This window comes from Etheostoma cragini, chromosome 15, assembly GCF_013103735.1.
Source record: "Etheostoma cragini isolate CJK2018 chromosome 15, CSU_Ecrag_1.0, whole genome shotgun sequence".
Classification (NCBI taxonomy): domain Eukaryota; kingdom Metazoa; phylum Chordata; class Actinopteri; order Perciformes; family Percidae; genus Etheostoma; species Etheostoma cragini.
The window spans coordinates 23,184,142-23,199,617 of record NC_048421.1 but is presented as its reverse complement, the minus strand read 5'-3'; the positions used below and the strand labels follow the sequence as shown (position 1 = coordinate 23,199,617).

At 38.6% G+C, this 15,476-nt stretch overlaps 1 protein-coding gene across 16 annotated transcripts in view; it reads right to left on the bottom strand.

Annotated features, from left to right (window-relative positions):
• The window catches only part of rbfox1 (RNA binding fox-1 homolog 1), a 257,014-nt gene that overhangs the window by 31,490 nt on the left and 210,048 nt on the right, over positions 1 to 15,476 (bottom strand). For 15 of the 16 annotated variants that reach the window (XM_034894247.1, XM_034894248.1, XM_034894259.1 and 12 more), the window contains 5 exons: positions 13,252 to 13,398; positions 13,034 to 13,087; positions 10,051 to 10,143; positions 4,606 to 4,666; positions 330 to 383 (listed from right to left, as the gene is read on the bottom strand). In XM_034894247.1, the coding sequence (XP_034750138.1) occupies positions 330 to 383; positions 4,606 to 4,666; positions 10,051 to 10,143; positions 13,034 to 13,087; positions 13,252 to 13,398 (409 nt within the window). The remainder of the gene's footprint in view (positions 1 to 329; positions 384 to 4,605; positions 4,667 to 10,050; positions 10,144 to 13,033; positions 13,088 to 13,251; positions 13,399 to 15,476) is intronic. The other variant, XM_034894244.1, reaches the window with a different exon arrangement.

Sequence of the window (15,476 nt, the reverse complement as noted above, 5' to 3'; positions counted from 1 at the left end):
GGTCTTATCACAAAAATCCAGGCAGATTTTACCCTAATGGCCATGGTAAATGACAGGGTGGGGGGGGTGGGACAGTGTGTGGATGCATTTGTGAGAGTCAGCATAGTTCTCCAGGTATAAACAGACTTTGCCTGGTCGCTTGGAAGGAAAGAAGAGGAGAAAGAGGTGACGAAGGTTAAAACGAAGGGGTGATGGCTGGACGGGACGGGGGAGGTGGGGGGGGGAGAGAAAATGAAGATGTCGAAGAAACTGAAGAACAAAATGGATGAGGAGGAGGAAGATAATGACAAAGGGGATGGTGACAGATGGAGAAGGGCATGTCCTCCTACCTGCATAGAATTCTGGGCTGTAGACAGCGCTGACCACTGGATTTAACTTCCAGCCTGGAAGAAAACGGACAGCAAGACAAAGAAAGGAGAGGAGAGGAAGAGAAAGAGACAACAGGAAACAGCGTTTTAGCGTGCTTAATCCATATAAGCACATATGATGGGATTTAGAACACACTACGGTTACATTAAACCTTTTGAGTTTACGAATCCTTGACATTTTTTATTGTCTAATACATATTACATTTATATATGTAGCCCTATCGCCAATATGTTTGCCTCTATCACTATTTCTAAAGGCGACAAAACATTTACATGGAACATATGTGGAACATTTGCCCTGGCAACTGTTTATGGTGAGCATACTGATTGAGAATTCATTTTGAGAAGTCTTTTATTCCTTATTTCTTAAAGTAGTTTCTTAAGTAGTATAACTTTCATTCTTATATGTACATTTGACAAACTGTTTTTCTAGTTACTGCTGTTTAACACAGAGGTGGTAAATGTCTTAGTTTCGAGGACATTCAAAGTACACGTTGCACAAACTGGCTGCACTCTGAACTGACACCTTTAGCGTAGACATAATAAGATAACCACCGTCCAATGTATCCCTGTGTGTGTGTGTGTGTGTGTGTAATAAAAAGGCTGAGCTACAGAGAGGATTTTGAAGATCCTAGGAGCAATGCTGGTGAAAGGTTGTTTCTTAGCTGTTCTTCCCTTTTGTCAGCAAAAGTCTATAAACTGCTCATTACCGACTGTGTCTCGTTTTGTTCGTTTTGACCGTCATTATTTTAGTAAGTTAAAGTGTTCCGAACCTGACACATACTGTATATGTAAGGCTAGGCAAGTCAAAGCACTTGGTGAAATGCGCCTTGTAAACCCCCCCCCCCCACACACACACACAGTGTGCAGAGTGTGTTAGTCTAGTCTGCCTGACTCATTCATCTCTTACCTGATGGATAAATCCATGGCACTGCAACTAGTCCAGACAAATTTTTCATTTGGATCCATAATATTCTCTCTATTCTCTATATAGCTAGAGTTCTGGGGGAAGGGGGCTATTAAAAAATTAAAAAAAAATTAAAATGTTTTTTGACCCCCCCCCCCCCGTTTAAAATAAAACAATAGCCTACTGCTTACACACTTTATTCTAAATGATGTGCATTGTACCTGGTGTTTCAATGTAATGTCATATTGTGGTATTATTGTGTTTGATTCATGGTTTTTGTTTTGTCATGCTACCTTGCTGCAAAAAGAACGTCCTCTTGTAGGAAAATAAAGGATCTGAAATATGATTCCAGGAGCTGGAACTAGAAAATTATTATTATTATTATTAATATAATTAGAAAAGAAAAGATATAAAAAATTGAAATCAAATGCAATGCTGTATAGTGCACGTAGGTGCTAAGGTTGCTAATTAGCACTGAAACAAAGTACAGCTGAGGATGACGGGAACTAGAATTAAAATGAATGGAACCGAGTTAAACACATTGTGACCAGAATTTGAAGATCTAGAGAGGGATTACAATTCATCCTACATGTCTGAACCAAATTGAATGGCAATCAATTCAATAGTTGAGACATTTCGCTTCAACTAATCTCAAATACTGTACATGTGAAGCTCATGGTGGCACTAGAGGAAAAGTCAGCAATCACTGAGGTTATTAGGATCAATCTATGGGGGACAATGGACGCGTTTAGTCCAGTTCATGGCAAACAAACTGTTTCAGACACATCAGTTTAAAACTGCCTTTTTCACTTAAACGTCCATTGCTCTGCCTTTTTTTGTTATTGTCGTATACTATTTTTTGCTATTTAAAAAAAATAATTTAATATATCCCTGTGCAGTGTCCTTCAGTTCCGAGAAAAGGCGCCTTTAAATAAAACATGTTTTTATATCAATATTACAATCTGGGCTGCATAAAATGTACTCCCGTTATGTATTAGCTAATGCAAATGAGCTGCCTATGAATGGAATTTGTAGAAGACAGTGTTGCCATGTGAATGTCCTTATGCAACCTTGAGTTCTGAATCGATGTTACAAAGGAACTACAAAGTGAACAAGTTGTTTAAACCAGCCAGTAATGACTGGATTATTATTATTATTATTATTATTAACAATAATAAAATGCTAACTGCTTTTTTCCTTAGCCCCTTCCCCATCTTCTCCTGCTAGCCCAAATCAGCATTTCTTAGGGCTCTAGTGATTACAGTGGCGTATGATAATCAGCCATGAACTGCCTGATTGATTTTTCTCTCCTCTTCATTAATCAGTCTAACATAGCTGTCCACCTGACCCATTCTCATTGCCTCGGGGCTGATTTTTCTGTCGCTATTTATCTTCATTCTAGCACTGAAAGAGGATGTTGCCTTAAATGTGCACAACTAGACAGCTCTTTGAAATCCAGAAGACATCTGGGACAATACAGGCTCTATTTTTAATGTCAGTGAGACAGGTTTCTAAAAGTTAGATGCAACAGGTTAAGTTTTCAGTCATCCTACGAGCTCTTAGTTTTAACCCTCCTGTTGTCCTCGGGTCAAATTTGACCCCTTTAAAAAAATTTCTCTATCTGAAATATGGGTTTCTTTTTAACCAAATAACCACAAAAATGGATTGGATTCCTTCCAACGCTCTTTGAAAATCCAATTGATCACTTTCATTCCTCTGATCTTAACTGTTAGTCAAAATAATTCATAATTTCTGCTTTTTTAGCTCAAATGTAAGGTATCATTCTATATAAATGAGGGGTATTGACCATGAATTCCAAAACTGACAAACTAGTAAAAAATGTCAAGGTTTTGTCCGTTTTTGACCCGGGAGGACAACACAAGGGTTGTCCCCTTGGTTTGGTACACAGGTTTTCACTTTATTTTTTTTAATTTCTTTATTCATGGTGCCGTTTTCCTTGCTTTCATCATAGAGACAGTAGGCAATTTGAGGGATGGTTAAGAGGAGATGCAAACCCCTTCGTGGCAATTGGACCAAAATGTATGCCCCTTGTTAACCTGCCACCCCCCTCCCTAGTAACTAGTAGAGACTGCGCAGGGGCAGAGTGTGTTAGTCTAGTCTGCCTGACTCATTGATCTACCATCAGATTGATAAATCCATGGCTTTGTAATTTCTGAGTTTCATCTTATTATTGTGTTTGATTCATGGTTTTTGTGTTGTTATGCGACCTTGCTGCAAAAAGAATATCCTCTTGTAGGAAAATAAAGGATCTGAAATATGATTCCAGGAGCTGGGACTCTGCTAAAACCCAGACTCTAACAAGGAGAAACTTTTGTGTGATTCCACAGATATAACATTCATGTTTTACTGTATGACCTTAAATCAGCAATCGGTAGCTTTTATGTGTAATACATCCATGTTTGTAAAGCCTATACATAGAATTCCCTGGAAGAGTTCATGTTTTACTTCCGAGGGGCGTGTAAAATGATATTATGTGACTTCTACAATTTACATTGATTCAAGGTAGAGTTAATGTAGCTTTTAGACACTGGTCGAAGGAAAATGGCCCATTCATGTGAAACAGATCTCCAAGTCATATTTGATTACAGATATTTAAAAACATGCTTACTTGCAGTTTATCTTGGCCCCATTATGATTTCTTTAGTGATGACAACGCTGTCAGAGCACTCACGTGACGCAAGCCTTCTGTTATCGCGCATCACCCCCAACTCCACCCAGTTGCAAACACGGATTAAAAAAAGCATGATGACGTTATTATTTTGCCATTTTCACGCTGTTGTCCTTTCTCAGCGATGACGCGTGAAAGTCACCGGGCGTCTTCATTTTTTAATCCTAGCCATACTGAGAAATATAGAGAGTTGTGCGGAGCTCATAGTCTTAACCCTAATGTTGTCCTTGGGTCAAATTGATCAATTTTCAGTTCATTTAATAGTTGATTAATTGAAATAAGCGCTGAAAATGTCAACATTAAAAATATCAAAATACTTTGGAAAAAACATTAAAAAAAGCACCCTCAACATTGAAGTGACAAAAATGTCGGAAAAAGTGATAATTTTGAAAAACATTTTATCATGGTTGACGGGAAGACAACATAAGGCTTAAATAGATTGGTAGCAACTCATTTTTATCAAATAGTTGCGCACTATAGCTTTAAATCAGTGTATTAAAGGATTTTAATGTTTACAACATGTTGCATGGGCACCGTGGCTCCGTCCGGAGCTTAGACGATTGTGATTGGTGTAAAGAAATGCCAATAAACCGCACATTGATTTAATGTTGTAAATGCTGTAAATGTTGACTTGGCCTTACCATTTGCATATGGGTTGACAGTCTTCTTATTTGTCATTACTCGGGCTGTTGCATTGTTGACCTACAGCAGATAAAGAGAGGTCCATGTGTTATGATACTTATACGTTAGTAGTAAGTCCTCCACTTGTTAGAGTAAATCTGCATGCATAGTTTTCTAATGTCAACAAAGAAAGCAGTACACCGTTTCACGCCAAACACCCATGTCATTTGTGTGTTTTTCGGAATCGCATTCAGAAACACTTAAAAACACACCCAAAACAAATCTTTCTCATTTGCATGTTTTCTATCTTATGACGTTTTCTGGCATGCTCTCCCCAATTATATTGACATTTCAGTAACATACAGACAAAAGTAAAGAAAAAACAGATGCACTTGGCAAAATGATGTTTTGTAAATGTATAGATGCATGCGGTGGCGGGTGAGAAGGAGAAAAACGGACAAAAGGAAATGTCATTGGGGGAAGGGGAGAAGACAACATGTTGGGAGCATTATGCAACATCCAGTCAACCTTAAAACGTGAGAAGAACTGTTGTGACAAAAGCAACACAAAGCATTCACACTCAAACAACAGTCTCTCTAATTCATTGCAAGAAAAATGATTAAGATCAAAAAACAACCAAAGAAAATAGATGTACTCAAATGAACCAATCAAGTCAACCAATCAACCAATCAAACCATTCCAAATTCAAACAACAGCTAACAGGGTCAAAATAAAACAGGGGTGCATTGTCTTCCAAAATAAAATAAAATTAATAAATGGGTTTCCAACAATCTCAGATAGATGTGCAAACAAATTCAAATCTCAGTCAGTATCGCTCGCACACGCAGCTTCAGGAGAACACTTAGTGAATGGGCACGCACGCCGACACGCAAGAAAATATGTATGTCAATATACAGCATCAACTCAACCACAATTCAAAAAGAAATGTCACGTGAGTTTTAGCGTTGCAAACGTTCCAAAGAGAGAGGAAGAAAGAGAGGAAATGCTGGCATAATGGCTTGTTCGCCCACACTTACCATTCCGAAAACTTGTTTGTGTACTGTTACCGTTGTAACTGTGTTGGATGGGGCCCTATACGAGCTACCGTTGGAAAAATGGTAGGGGAGGAGGGGATGAGAAAGGAATAAGCAGCATCTTACTCAGGTGGCCAAGACAACTTTGCAATCATTCCTCTGCACAAAACGCTTTTTCAGCTCTCTCTAAACAAGCAGTTAGCTGCTTTCTTAAAGCATAACTCCGACCATTTTGTCTGGACAAGCGATCTTCATCCATCAAACTGATTGATTAGGCCAAAACATCTTATTTGCTTCTCTACAGAGATAAATACATATTGCCTCAACTGTGCGTAAGTAAAGCTATATTTGAAATATTTTGTAGGATTCATTCCAAGTCTGGGCGAGACAACACATCCGCATCCAGTGTGTCACTCAGGTAATATCGAACAATTCTGATGTAGGATTAGGATCTAGGACACTAAGCCAGCTTCATTCCAAGTCTGGGTGAGACACCACATATCCAGTATCTCACTCAAGTTATATTGAACAATTCTGATGTACGCTTTTAAAAATAGAGCCTTTAATGTCTAAGTAAAGCCATATTTAAAGACTTTTTCAGGCTGTTCAAGCCATATTTTCAGACTTTTTCAGTCTACTCTAAAAATGAATCCTCCTGTTAAGCCAGCTTCATTCCAAGTCTGGGTGAGACACCACATATCCAGTGTCTCACTCAAATAATAATGAAGAATTCTGATCTACGCTTTTAAAAATGGAGCCTTAAAAGTCCAAGTAAAGCCATATTTAAAGACTTTCTCAGGCTGTAAAAGCCATACTTTTAGTCTTTTTCAGGCTACTCCAAAAAATAATCCTCCTATTAAGCCAGCTTCATTTCAATTCTGGGGAAGACAACACATATCCAGTGCCCCTCTGAAGGCACAACGAACATTTTCCAACACAGATTCATTGATTTTTAATGAAACACAAATATGCGTAAATGAATGCCATCTAAAATTCTGTTCATTTGATGATGTTTTGAAGTCACCTTGGCCATTGATTTCGCCATTACTTTTCCACAGACACACTACTTCACTGGTACATAGATTAGTGTCCTGTAGTTGTCAGATCATGGTATCAATACAATAGGAATGATATAAGATAAACTATAAGAATAAAAAGTTATGTAGTGTATTGCAGAGAGCAGGTGGATGGGGGCTGAGAGGAATTGAGCTTTTATGAGGGTGTGCTTAAACTGTAACTTTGGTCTTTTGCAAACTTTTTCTATGTTTTTGTGTCTTAGTGACTGATGGGAACAACAATCTTTGATATTGGACCAGTATTAAGCGAGATCGCTGCAGTGACAAAACAAGCTACAATGTAATGTTAATGGGCACTTGTGCACCTTCAATTAACATCCACTAAACGTGCTGTTTAGCCACTGACAGGCTCAGATTAATATTCTAAAGTGTCTTACAACATTATTGATGTTTTGTTTAAAGACTAAGGTCCCTTTTGTTTAACATGAAACCGCCCCAAAATTGAACACCAAAAAACACCAAACCCACCAGAGTCATTTTTAATAAACAGTATTATTTTTTAATCGTAGAACAGACTTAATTCAGAGTCGACAGAAACTAAAAAGAAACTATCGAATACCATCTTGGTTTGTCACTGTTCCAATAATCACCACCCTGGTCTGATTGAAATACACTCTTAAATCACCCATTTACATACACGGGGTCTGGTGGAGATATGCTGCTCTATACACGGTAAAAGTAGTAATTATTTACATGGGGTCTGGTGAGTTTGGGATGGCAATTTTGCAGCTGTTTCTATGTATAACAAAAAGGATATTACTCTTTAACAAAATTATCTATATAGGAATCCTTTCCATAATGCTGTCAGATACTTAGAATAATAATCTGAGTGTGTCAGCGGCAACAACTGAACTTTTAGTGGACAACATTGACGGTACGCCCTATAGGATTACATTGCAGTCTGGTTGACAGTTCCAGCATTCTTAGTCAATACTGGACCAATTCCAAACATGTTTGTTCACATTAGTCACCGAGACACCAATGCAAGGGACAATGGGGATCAGGTTAAAGAAACTAAAGAGAATTACCCTTAAAATGTTTAGCTTTGAGCTAGCTAAATAAGTCGAGACTCCATTGAGTCATTAGCTTAGATTGTTGGATCACATAAAATGATCAAACTTTATTGATCCAGAAGAACTTTTCTTTCTAAAATATTCCTAATATGGCAGCCATCAACAACCTTGAAAGAAGGCTAGAAGGTTTCTCCCTGTTTCACTTCCAAATAAAGGATCTTGCAATGGGGCTTATAGGAAATACTTATAGCTGATAATTTGGTCAGGTTGTGAACATGCGGTCTGTATCTGGATTCATTATATTGCTGATGACATCTGACTGGAATCTCAACATGCAAATTAGGTGGGCAGAAGTGTCAACAAACTTGGTGACATCAGGTCAAAATAGGGCCCAGTTCAGCCCTGCATGAAGTAACTCGGCCTCCACATTCACTTGAATGAGGCTAATTCACAGGGCTCCGGCAAAATAGCCAAAACAGCAGAATCTGGCTCATGTTTTGCAGGACTTCAACGCAAAGTCACCCTGCAAGGCGTAGCAGTGGCCAATCCATCACAAGCAAGCATAGTATTCGTACTGTCTACGTTGTGGTTGTAGTTATGAAAGCTACAATATTTGCCACCATAATAAGTTTCCACATAGTCCCTGTATGGGCTCACATGGCAAACATGAAGATGCAGTGTTCTTCAAGTGTCTAGAGGTCTGGAACAGGTACTGATGTGGAGCCTGTAAAGTCTCTTGAGATTTGGGCTAAATTGGAGATGGGAGGATCAAAGATTTGGAAGCTGCGTAAAATTGAATTAATCTGTCTTCAATCCAGCTACAATCCAGTCTATTACAGCATGTTAGACTTTTTTCAATTTAAGAGATAATAAGGTTGGATAGCAATACTTTGGATTCCCTATGTCTGGGAATATCCCGGCATGACATGTACCAAGAGTGTACAGGACTTTAGGCTCTAATGGTAGAGGTGGTGTAAGCCTAAGAGCAGTTGGGTGTAGGATGTATTACCCTGTATATCTTGAAGGGACTGCTGTTTGGATTAATGACGCTCTTCAAGATTACTGCTTCCCAATGACACAGCACATTAGCCGCACAATGCTGGAGGGTGTGGTAGAAACTTTGACTGCAATTTATTCGCAAAATAAATATGAATGGAGTGGAGTCACTACTTCAAGTGAAGAAGTTTGAATAGCTCATCCTTTTGAAAGCTTTTGCTTTTAAAATGGAACGCAAGGCCAACTGATGGATTGATGCTGCATCTGCAGTGTAGACGCTGTACTAGAGAGTCATGGTTAAAAGAGTGATCTGAGCCTGAAGGAAAGGCTCCATTTACTTATTGGGGTTCTGACATTGATTATTCTTGGCCTTCCTTCATTTCTGTGTAGGTACTCTGGGGAAGTCCACTGGGAGGAGACCCTGAGGAAGACCCAGAACACGCTGGATGGATTACATATCCCATCTGGAGACCCCAGTAAGAGCCAGAGGACCTGGCATCTGGGCCTCTGGATAAGCGATGGATAAATCGAGACTTCCTGTGGTGCCAGGGTATTATAGCCCTTGTCAGGGTACAACAATAGAAATAATGTATTTGATATCTGTACTTATAACAGGTGCAGACTTTTCCTGGTATGACAGATTAGCAATGAAAGATTCTAACTGCAATTTGATAAATGGACAGGAGTTATGCTTCAAGGCTGGTGTTGCCTAGCTGTTGTTCCTCTGAGTGGACACAAGACATTGAAATGGCACTTCAGTGGTGTCATGCTACTGTACTGAATTAGGTTTGTTGTGAACCTAACACTCTGCTCTCTAGGTGTCTCTCAAATTCCTATTACTTCCTCTTTCCATGGATAAGCAAGATGTGAGTACTTTTTTGGGGGAAAGCTCCTTTCTTTATTAGATATATGTGAGAACATCTTTGCTTTAGAGCATTTATGACCAAACTCCAAAGCAATCTTTCACAAATATGTTCATCTATTATGCTGGGTAGTGTGGATTTTCACTTTGAACCCATTGCCCAATGATTTGACAGTACAAAATCAAGTAAAACAGGAAAAGGGGACAAAAAATTAAACAAACAAAAAATTAAAACAAGCAATGTCTTTCAAATACAGTCATGTTGTACTAGTAATATGCGGACATTTATTTGTGTTTGGGTTACTGAGACAGCACAAGGAAAGGGAATTTATGAGGTTTGATGTCATGGGAAAGATGTCAAGCTGGGATGTGGAAGTAGACTGTCAAACGCTCACACACACACACACAACTACACAATGACGCACATACCACACAGAGGAAAAAGGAGGACAGGGAGAAGGAAGAAGTATTTGAGAACATGCACCTCTATTTTACGGCCTTCTACCACGGTGCCGTGTAATTTCTCTCTGGCCCTGTCGGCGTCCACGCTATGCTCGAACGTTACGAAACCAAAACCCTGCATGCAGGACGGAAAGAGGCAAGAACAACATGCACATTATTTTTGGACATATCATACTTAACATTACAGTGAACAACTGCTTGTGTGACTAGGATCACATTAGAATTTTCTGCTTCTCTTTCAGTATCCTGTAATAACCAAATCCTAAATAATTACACAAGTGGAAAGAAAAAGCTACACTGTAAATAATGGCTGTGAAATCTACAGTTATTTCCTTTAGATTTCACAGTAACACTGCTGTATATGATTTTACAGTAGCATGCTGTAAAGTTACATTACAACCTTGTCGACATGACCAAATCACAGTAGTCTAAGTATTACAGTTGAAATCACAGTAGTCAAAGCATTACTGTAAAAAAAAAAAATCACAATATAGCCACTATAGTACTGTAAATAGTAGTTAGTAGACACTACACTAACAGTAGAAGTTTTTACTTTTTTATATTATGTTGTGTTTAAGTGTTTTGTATCTTACAGTGAATACATAAAATACTGTAAATGGAAGTACCTTTACTTCAAAAAGAATTCACAGTGACTTGCTGGCCAATTGTTGCCAGTAAGTTAAACATGTTACAGTGTAAGTCAATAAGGAGAGGATACTGAAACTTTGCAAAACCTTGCCCCTCTTAGGTACTGTTACTGTACTTATCAAGCATTTCTAGCATTGCACAAATTTAGATGCAAATTTAGGGCTGTGTTGACTTAATGGACTAGTACTACTACACCCACACAGTTGTGTTCATACATTTCAGACAGATGTAGACTAAATCAGGCTTCTCATTCTCAGTCAGTGAACATTAATACATTTTACATTTAGAGTTGGTTGGAAACTGTCTTTGGCTGACTATTTTTGAAATGTAATGGTGTTAATGGGTATTCAATATTTACTGAGGGCCACGTACATGATAGCATGCTAAAAGACTGGGGCTTGAGCTGCATGTTCCCAGCAAATCACTGAGTTTAGCTGCGGTTTTGGAGTGTACATTTTCAGCATCGGGACATAGAAAAGTTAGCCTGTATGCTGATGACATAATCCAAGACCAGCACCCATGCAGTGATGTTCCAGTCCTGAATGACGGTTTAACTAACATGACCTGTAAACATACAAAATACTATAGATAGCCTATCATGTGATCTTTGGCCTTGAAGGTAATGCTGACATTGCACGGCATACTGCAGATAGTGAGCTGCTTAGCATGCTAATGTTAGTGGTTTATGTTAGAACAGTCAAACACCCTATTTGATCCTTTCCTTCCATTATTGCTCTTATGTTTTCTAGTGATGTCAAAATGAAGCTTTATCAATCGCTAATAGTATATGTTGACGCCACTAGATGGTGTTCTTGGTTTGAAGACCAAAGGAATGATAATTCAGCTTGCTTTCAACATCTTTGTTGAACAGAGTGCCATATAGTGGGATCAGAACATTTGGAAAATTATCAATAAAGTTTCATGAAGCGTCAACTGGCCATCGCTAATGCTTTCTGGTTTTGAAAGGTGAATAAAATATATATGTGTTATCATTGCCCCATCACACTGCTTTTTTATATTTATAAATATAAACTTGACAGGCCTGTTGCCCCTTGTTTAAGTTGCTAAGCAATGATTGGACAATTGCTGTTTGGGGAAAGGATTTAGTGAATGGTCATTTTATTCACAACTGTTAGTATTGGAGATTTAGCCTCCCACTCTCTTTCACATTCACTGGCTACAATGTCCCAGTAAATGTAGGACTCCAGAGTTAATAACATGGCTCAATAAATGCCTGATTTTAAAGCAGAGGTACATGACAATTACATGAAATGTAGTTTGACAGTTTGACAAATCATTGCCTGCCATATTCCTATATTGTAAGGTGTTGTGGCAAATAGAATCCTTTGACGAGGTCATAAAGGAGTAAATTAAATCTACCAAAAGAATGAAGGGAAAATGAACTTATTTATTGCATGGCATCAGCAATAAGAAAAAAAAAGACCATATAACCAAAATCACATCAGCCCAACTAAGAGCGCAAAAACTAATAAGCAAATAATCATATTTTGAAAATCTCAAAGGAACTTAAGGCAGTTCATATTTGATAGAAAACCAGAAGGAAGGCATTTTAATAATCTAGTATTGACAAGCCATATCTCTTTGGTTTGCTAATAAAATAGAGGGAAAAGATACTTATTGAACTTTGAAAATCAATCTACAACACTTTGATTAATATCATATTTTCCCTCAATAATGTAGTTTATCATTGACCACACATATCTTGCAGCTTAGCAGTTTCTTTTAGAGCCTTTTCTCTTTAAGCGTTCTTGTCTGTTCTTGTGTACTAATGGAGTTGTGAATGTCATTGTTGTGTATGCAGTCCCAATTCAAAATCCATATTTAGCCATGTATGGTCCAGATGCCCTAAACTGTTCTCGCTTGGCCCAGTTAACGGAGGAAGCTTTGAGACATGGCTTGAGTAAACTGTGGGAGGACATATATCTTGGTTTTTGCACAAGTGCTATTGTTTTTGCAAATGGTATTGTGTTCCCAAGTTAAGTTTCAATTTTTTTCAGGTGCAAAATCAACCATTTAGATTTCAAAGTCTATAAATCTGAAATCAGGCCTACTTGAACACTTGTTCCTATGTTTTCAGAGAAGTGATGGCAAGGCTGGTTGGTTATCTCAGGAGCTGGCCTTCTAGTTAAAGTGTGGTGTACGATAGCAACTAAGGTTTGAATGAAAATATTATCTTATGTAAGTTATGTTGAAAATAAAATCACCTGGTGATGTCAGGAAGATTGCTGTAGAGCACCTGTGTGCTGATTGATTTCACTGGACTACACAAGTCTGAAACAGTTACTAATAAAAATAATTTAGAGACACGCTTAGAAAAAAACAGAAACACTATGTACCTTAGAACCACGCTCGTTGAAGATGATTTCCACATCTAAGATTTTGCCAAATTGCTGTAAAGACAAACAAAGAAGAAACATCTCAGTGATTGATTTTTCTTCTTGTCATCAATTCAACAGAAAATCACAAACCCAACCATTTTTTACTTCTTGTTTTTGCTGATCCAAATGTCTTGTAAAACATCAACCTGTGGTAGTACCTCAGATCTTGTACTTACGCCGAACATTTGCCTGAGGTCTGGGTCTCTGAACCTGAAGGGGATGTTTGAGACGTGAAGTCTCTTGGGCTGGGCCTTGCTGTCTGTGCTTTCAGGTACAGTCTGTGTTGGTGGCTGAATGTCCGTCTGGGCTGCATCATCTGTCTGCTGGAAAACAAAATTAAAGACACTGAAACAAAAGAATATATGTTGCGTAATACAATTTTCAATCATTGGCATTCTTAACATAAAACTATTAAGTTTGCTTGACAGCAAGATATCTGTAATTACTTTAAATATTCGTAGAACTTCAGTCATGTACCAATAGTGTTTTCTTTTGTACTGGGAACTCGGGAAAAATCCAACATGGCTGCTCCCTGCGTCAACAGCAGTGAAAGCATAGACAGTTAAAGAAATGGACCAACAGATCCTGTTATTCTAGACGGAGACCAGTGAAGTCTATTAGAAGGTTTTTTGCTGAGCGTTACTGAGCAGCCTCCAAATGACCTGTCTGAAAGTTGTAAGTCTTCTGGTAGCTATGCAAGAGAAATCTCAATCATTCCCAATCAGCAGAGGTAGATACAGTGAGGAAAATAAGTATTTGAACACCCTGCTATATTGCAAGTTCTCCCACTTAGAAATCACGGAGGGGTCTGAAATTGTCAGCGTAGGTGCATGTCCACTGTGAGAGACATAATCTAAAAAAATCCAGAAAGCACAATGTATGATTTTTTAACTATTTATTTGTGTGATACAGCTGCAAATAAGTATTTGAACACATGTCTATCAGCTACAATTCTGACCCTCAAAGACCTGTTAGTCTGCCTTCAAAATGTCCACCTCCACTCCATTTATTATCCTAAATTAGATGCACTTGTTTGAGGTCATTAGCTGTATAAAGACACCAGTTCACCCCATACAATCAGTAAGAATCCAACTACTAACATGGCCAAGACCAAAGAGCTGTCCAAAGACACTTGAGACCAAATTGTATACCTCCACAAGGCTGGAAAGGGCTATGGGGAAATTGCCAAGCAGCTTGGTGAAAAAAGGTCTACTGTTGGTGTCAAGTTCTCCCCTTGTTCAGCTTTCAAAGGACACGAGTACAACTCAAACTTCCAACTTAAACTTCTTTTTTCTTATCTGGCTCTGTCAGGTAGATTAGTTGTAGATCAGGTTGTAAACCTTTTAAGACAGAACCAAAAATTAACATTTTAAACAAGCTTTTACATTTTAAATGCCAGAACCATTTAAACATTACACATTGAAAAAAGAAGACAATATCATAAATCTCACAAAGGTAATAAAGCTCTAGTATTTAAAAGAACGTAACATTTTCCATTCTTTTGTATCTTACTTTAATTTCTTTCAAACTCAAAATGAACTAATATTTTGCATAAACCCATTTACTATCTACCCAGCAGTTAAACATTATGAAAGTAAGTATACATTTCACCGACCATTGGCGTCTTTGGACTGAGCTTTGTGGGTAAACTTGGAGTGTCTCCTCTCTGCAGTTTGTTTTACTGACTGAGCACCTCCACGTCTTACCCGGTGCTCCAAATCAGTGATGATGACCTATCAGGTGCACAGCAGCTGATCAGGTGCACTACTGCTGGTGCACTCTGGGAAGTGAAGTTCTATGATGGAGCATCATTCCTGAGATTCAGCTTAACACCTCCCATTTGGGCTCCTGGTTTCTCACAAGCCAGAGAGGTCACACAAACCCTTCATATTTCTGCTTGTTCTTCAGTGGGAAGTAAAATGACAAGACGTCAAACATCTCTCTATGAAGAATTGTGGCTGGGATCTTAGTTTGAAGACTCTTGGTTCTTTCACTGTTTGCTCTTGTGGACCGATCTTTTCTGTTTGCTTTTGTGATGTGAACAGGATAGCTGGGAAAAGTCTTCACAAGCACATCTCTTACGATGCCTTTGTTGTCAGCATTGACATCAACCACTCTAGCCAGCCTGTTCTGTCCTCTCAGGGCATTTTGGTCAGTTAACCAGACCACATCTCCACAGCAACATTTCGTTCTTTGGTGTGCCATTTGTTCCTAATGAACAAATTAGGTCCAGCCAATTGGCTCCACTTCTTCCAGAAATTGCCTACCTCTGCTTCAATACGTTTTAGTCTTTTGTGCAGAGCAGCTGATCAGGTGCACTGCTGCTGGTGCACTCTGGGAAGTGAAGTTCTATGATGGAGCATCATTCCTGAGATTCAGCTTAACAGTTGGAGCAATCATT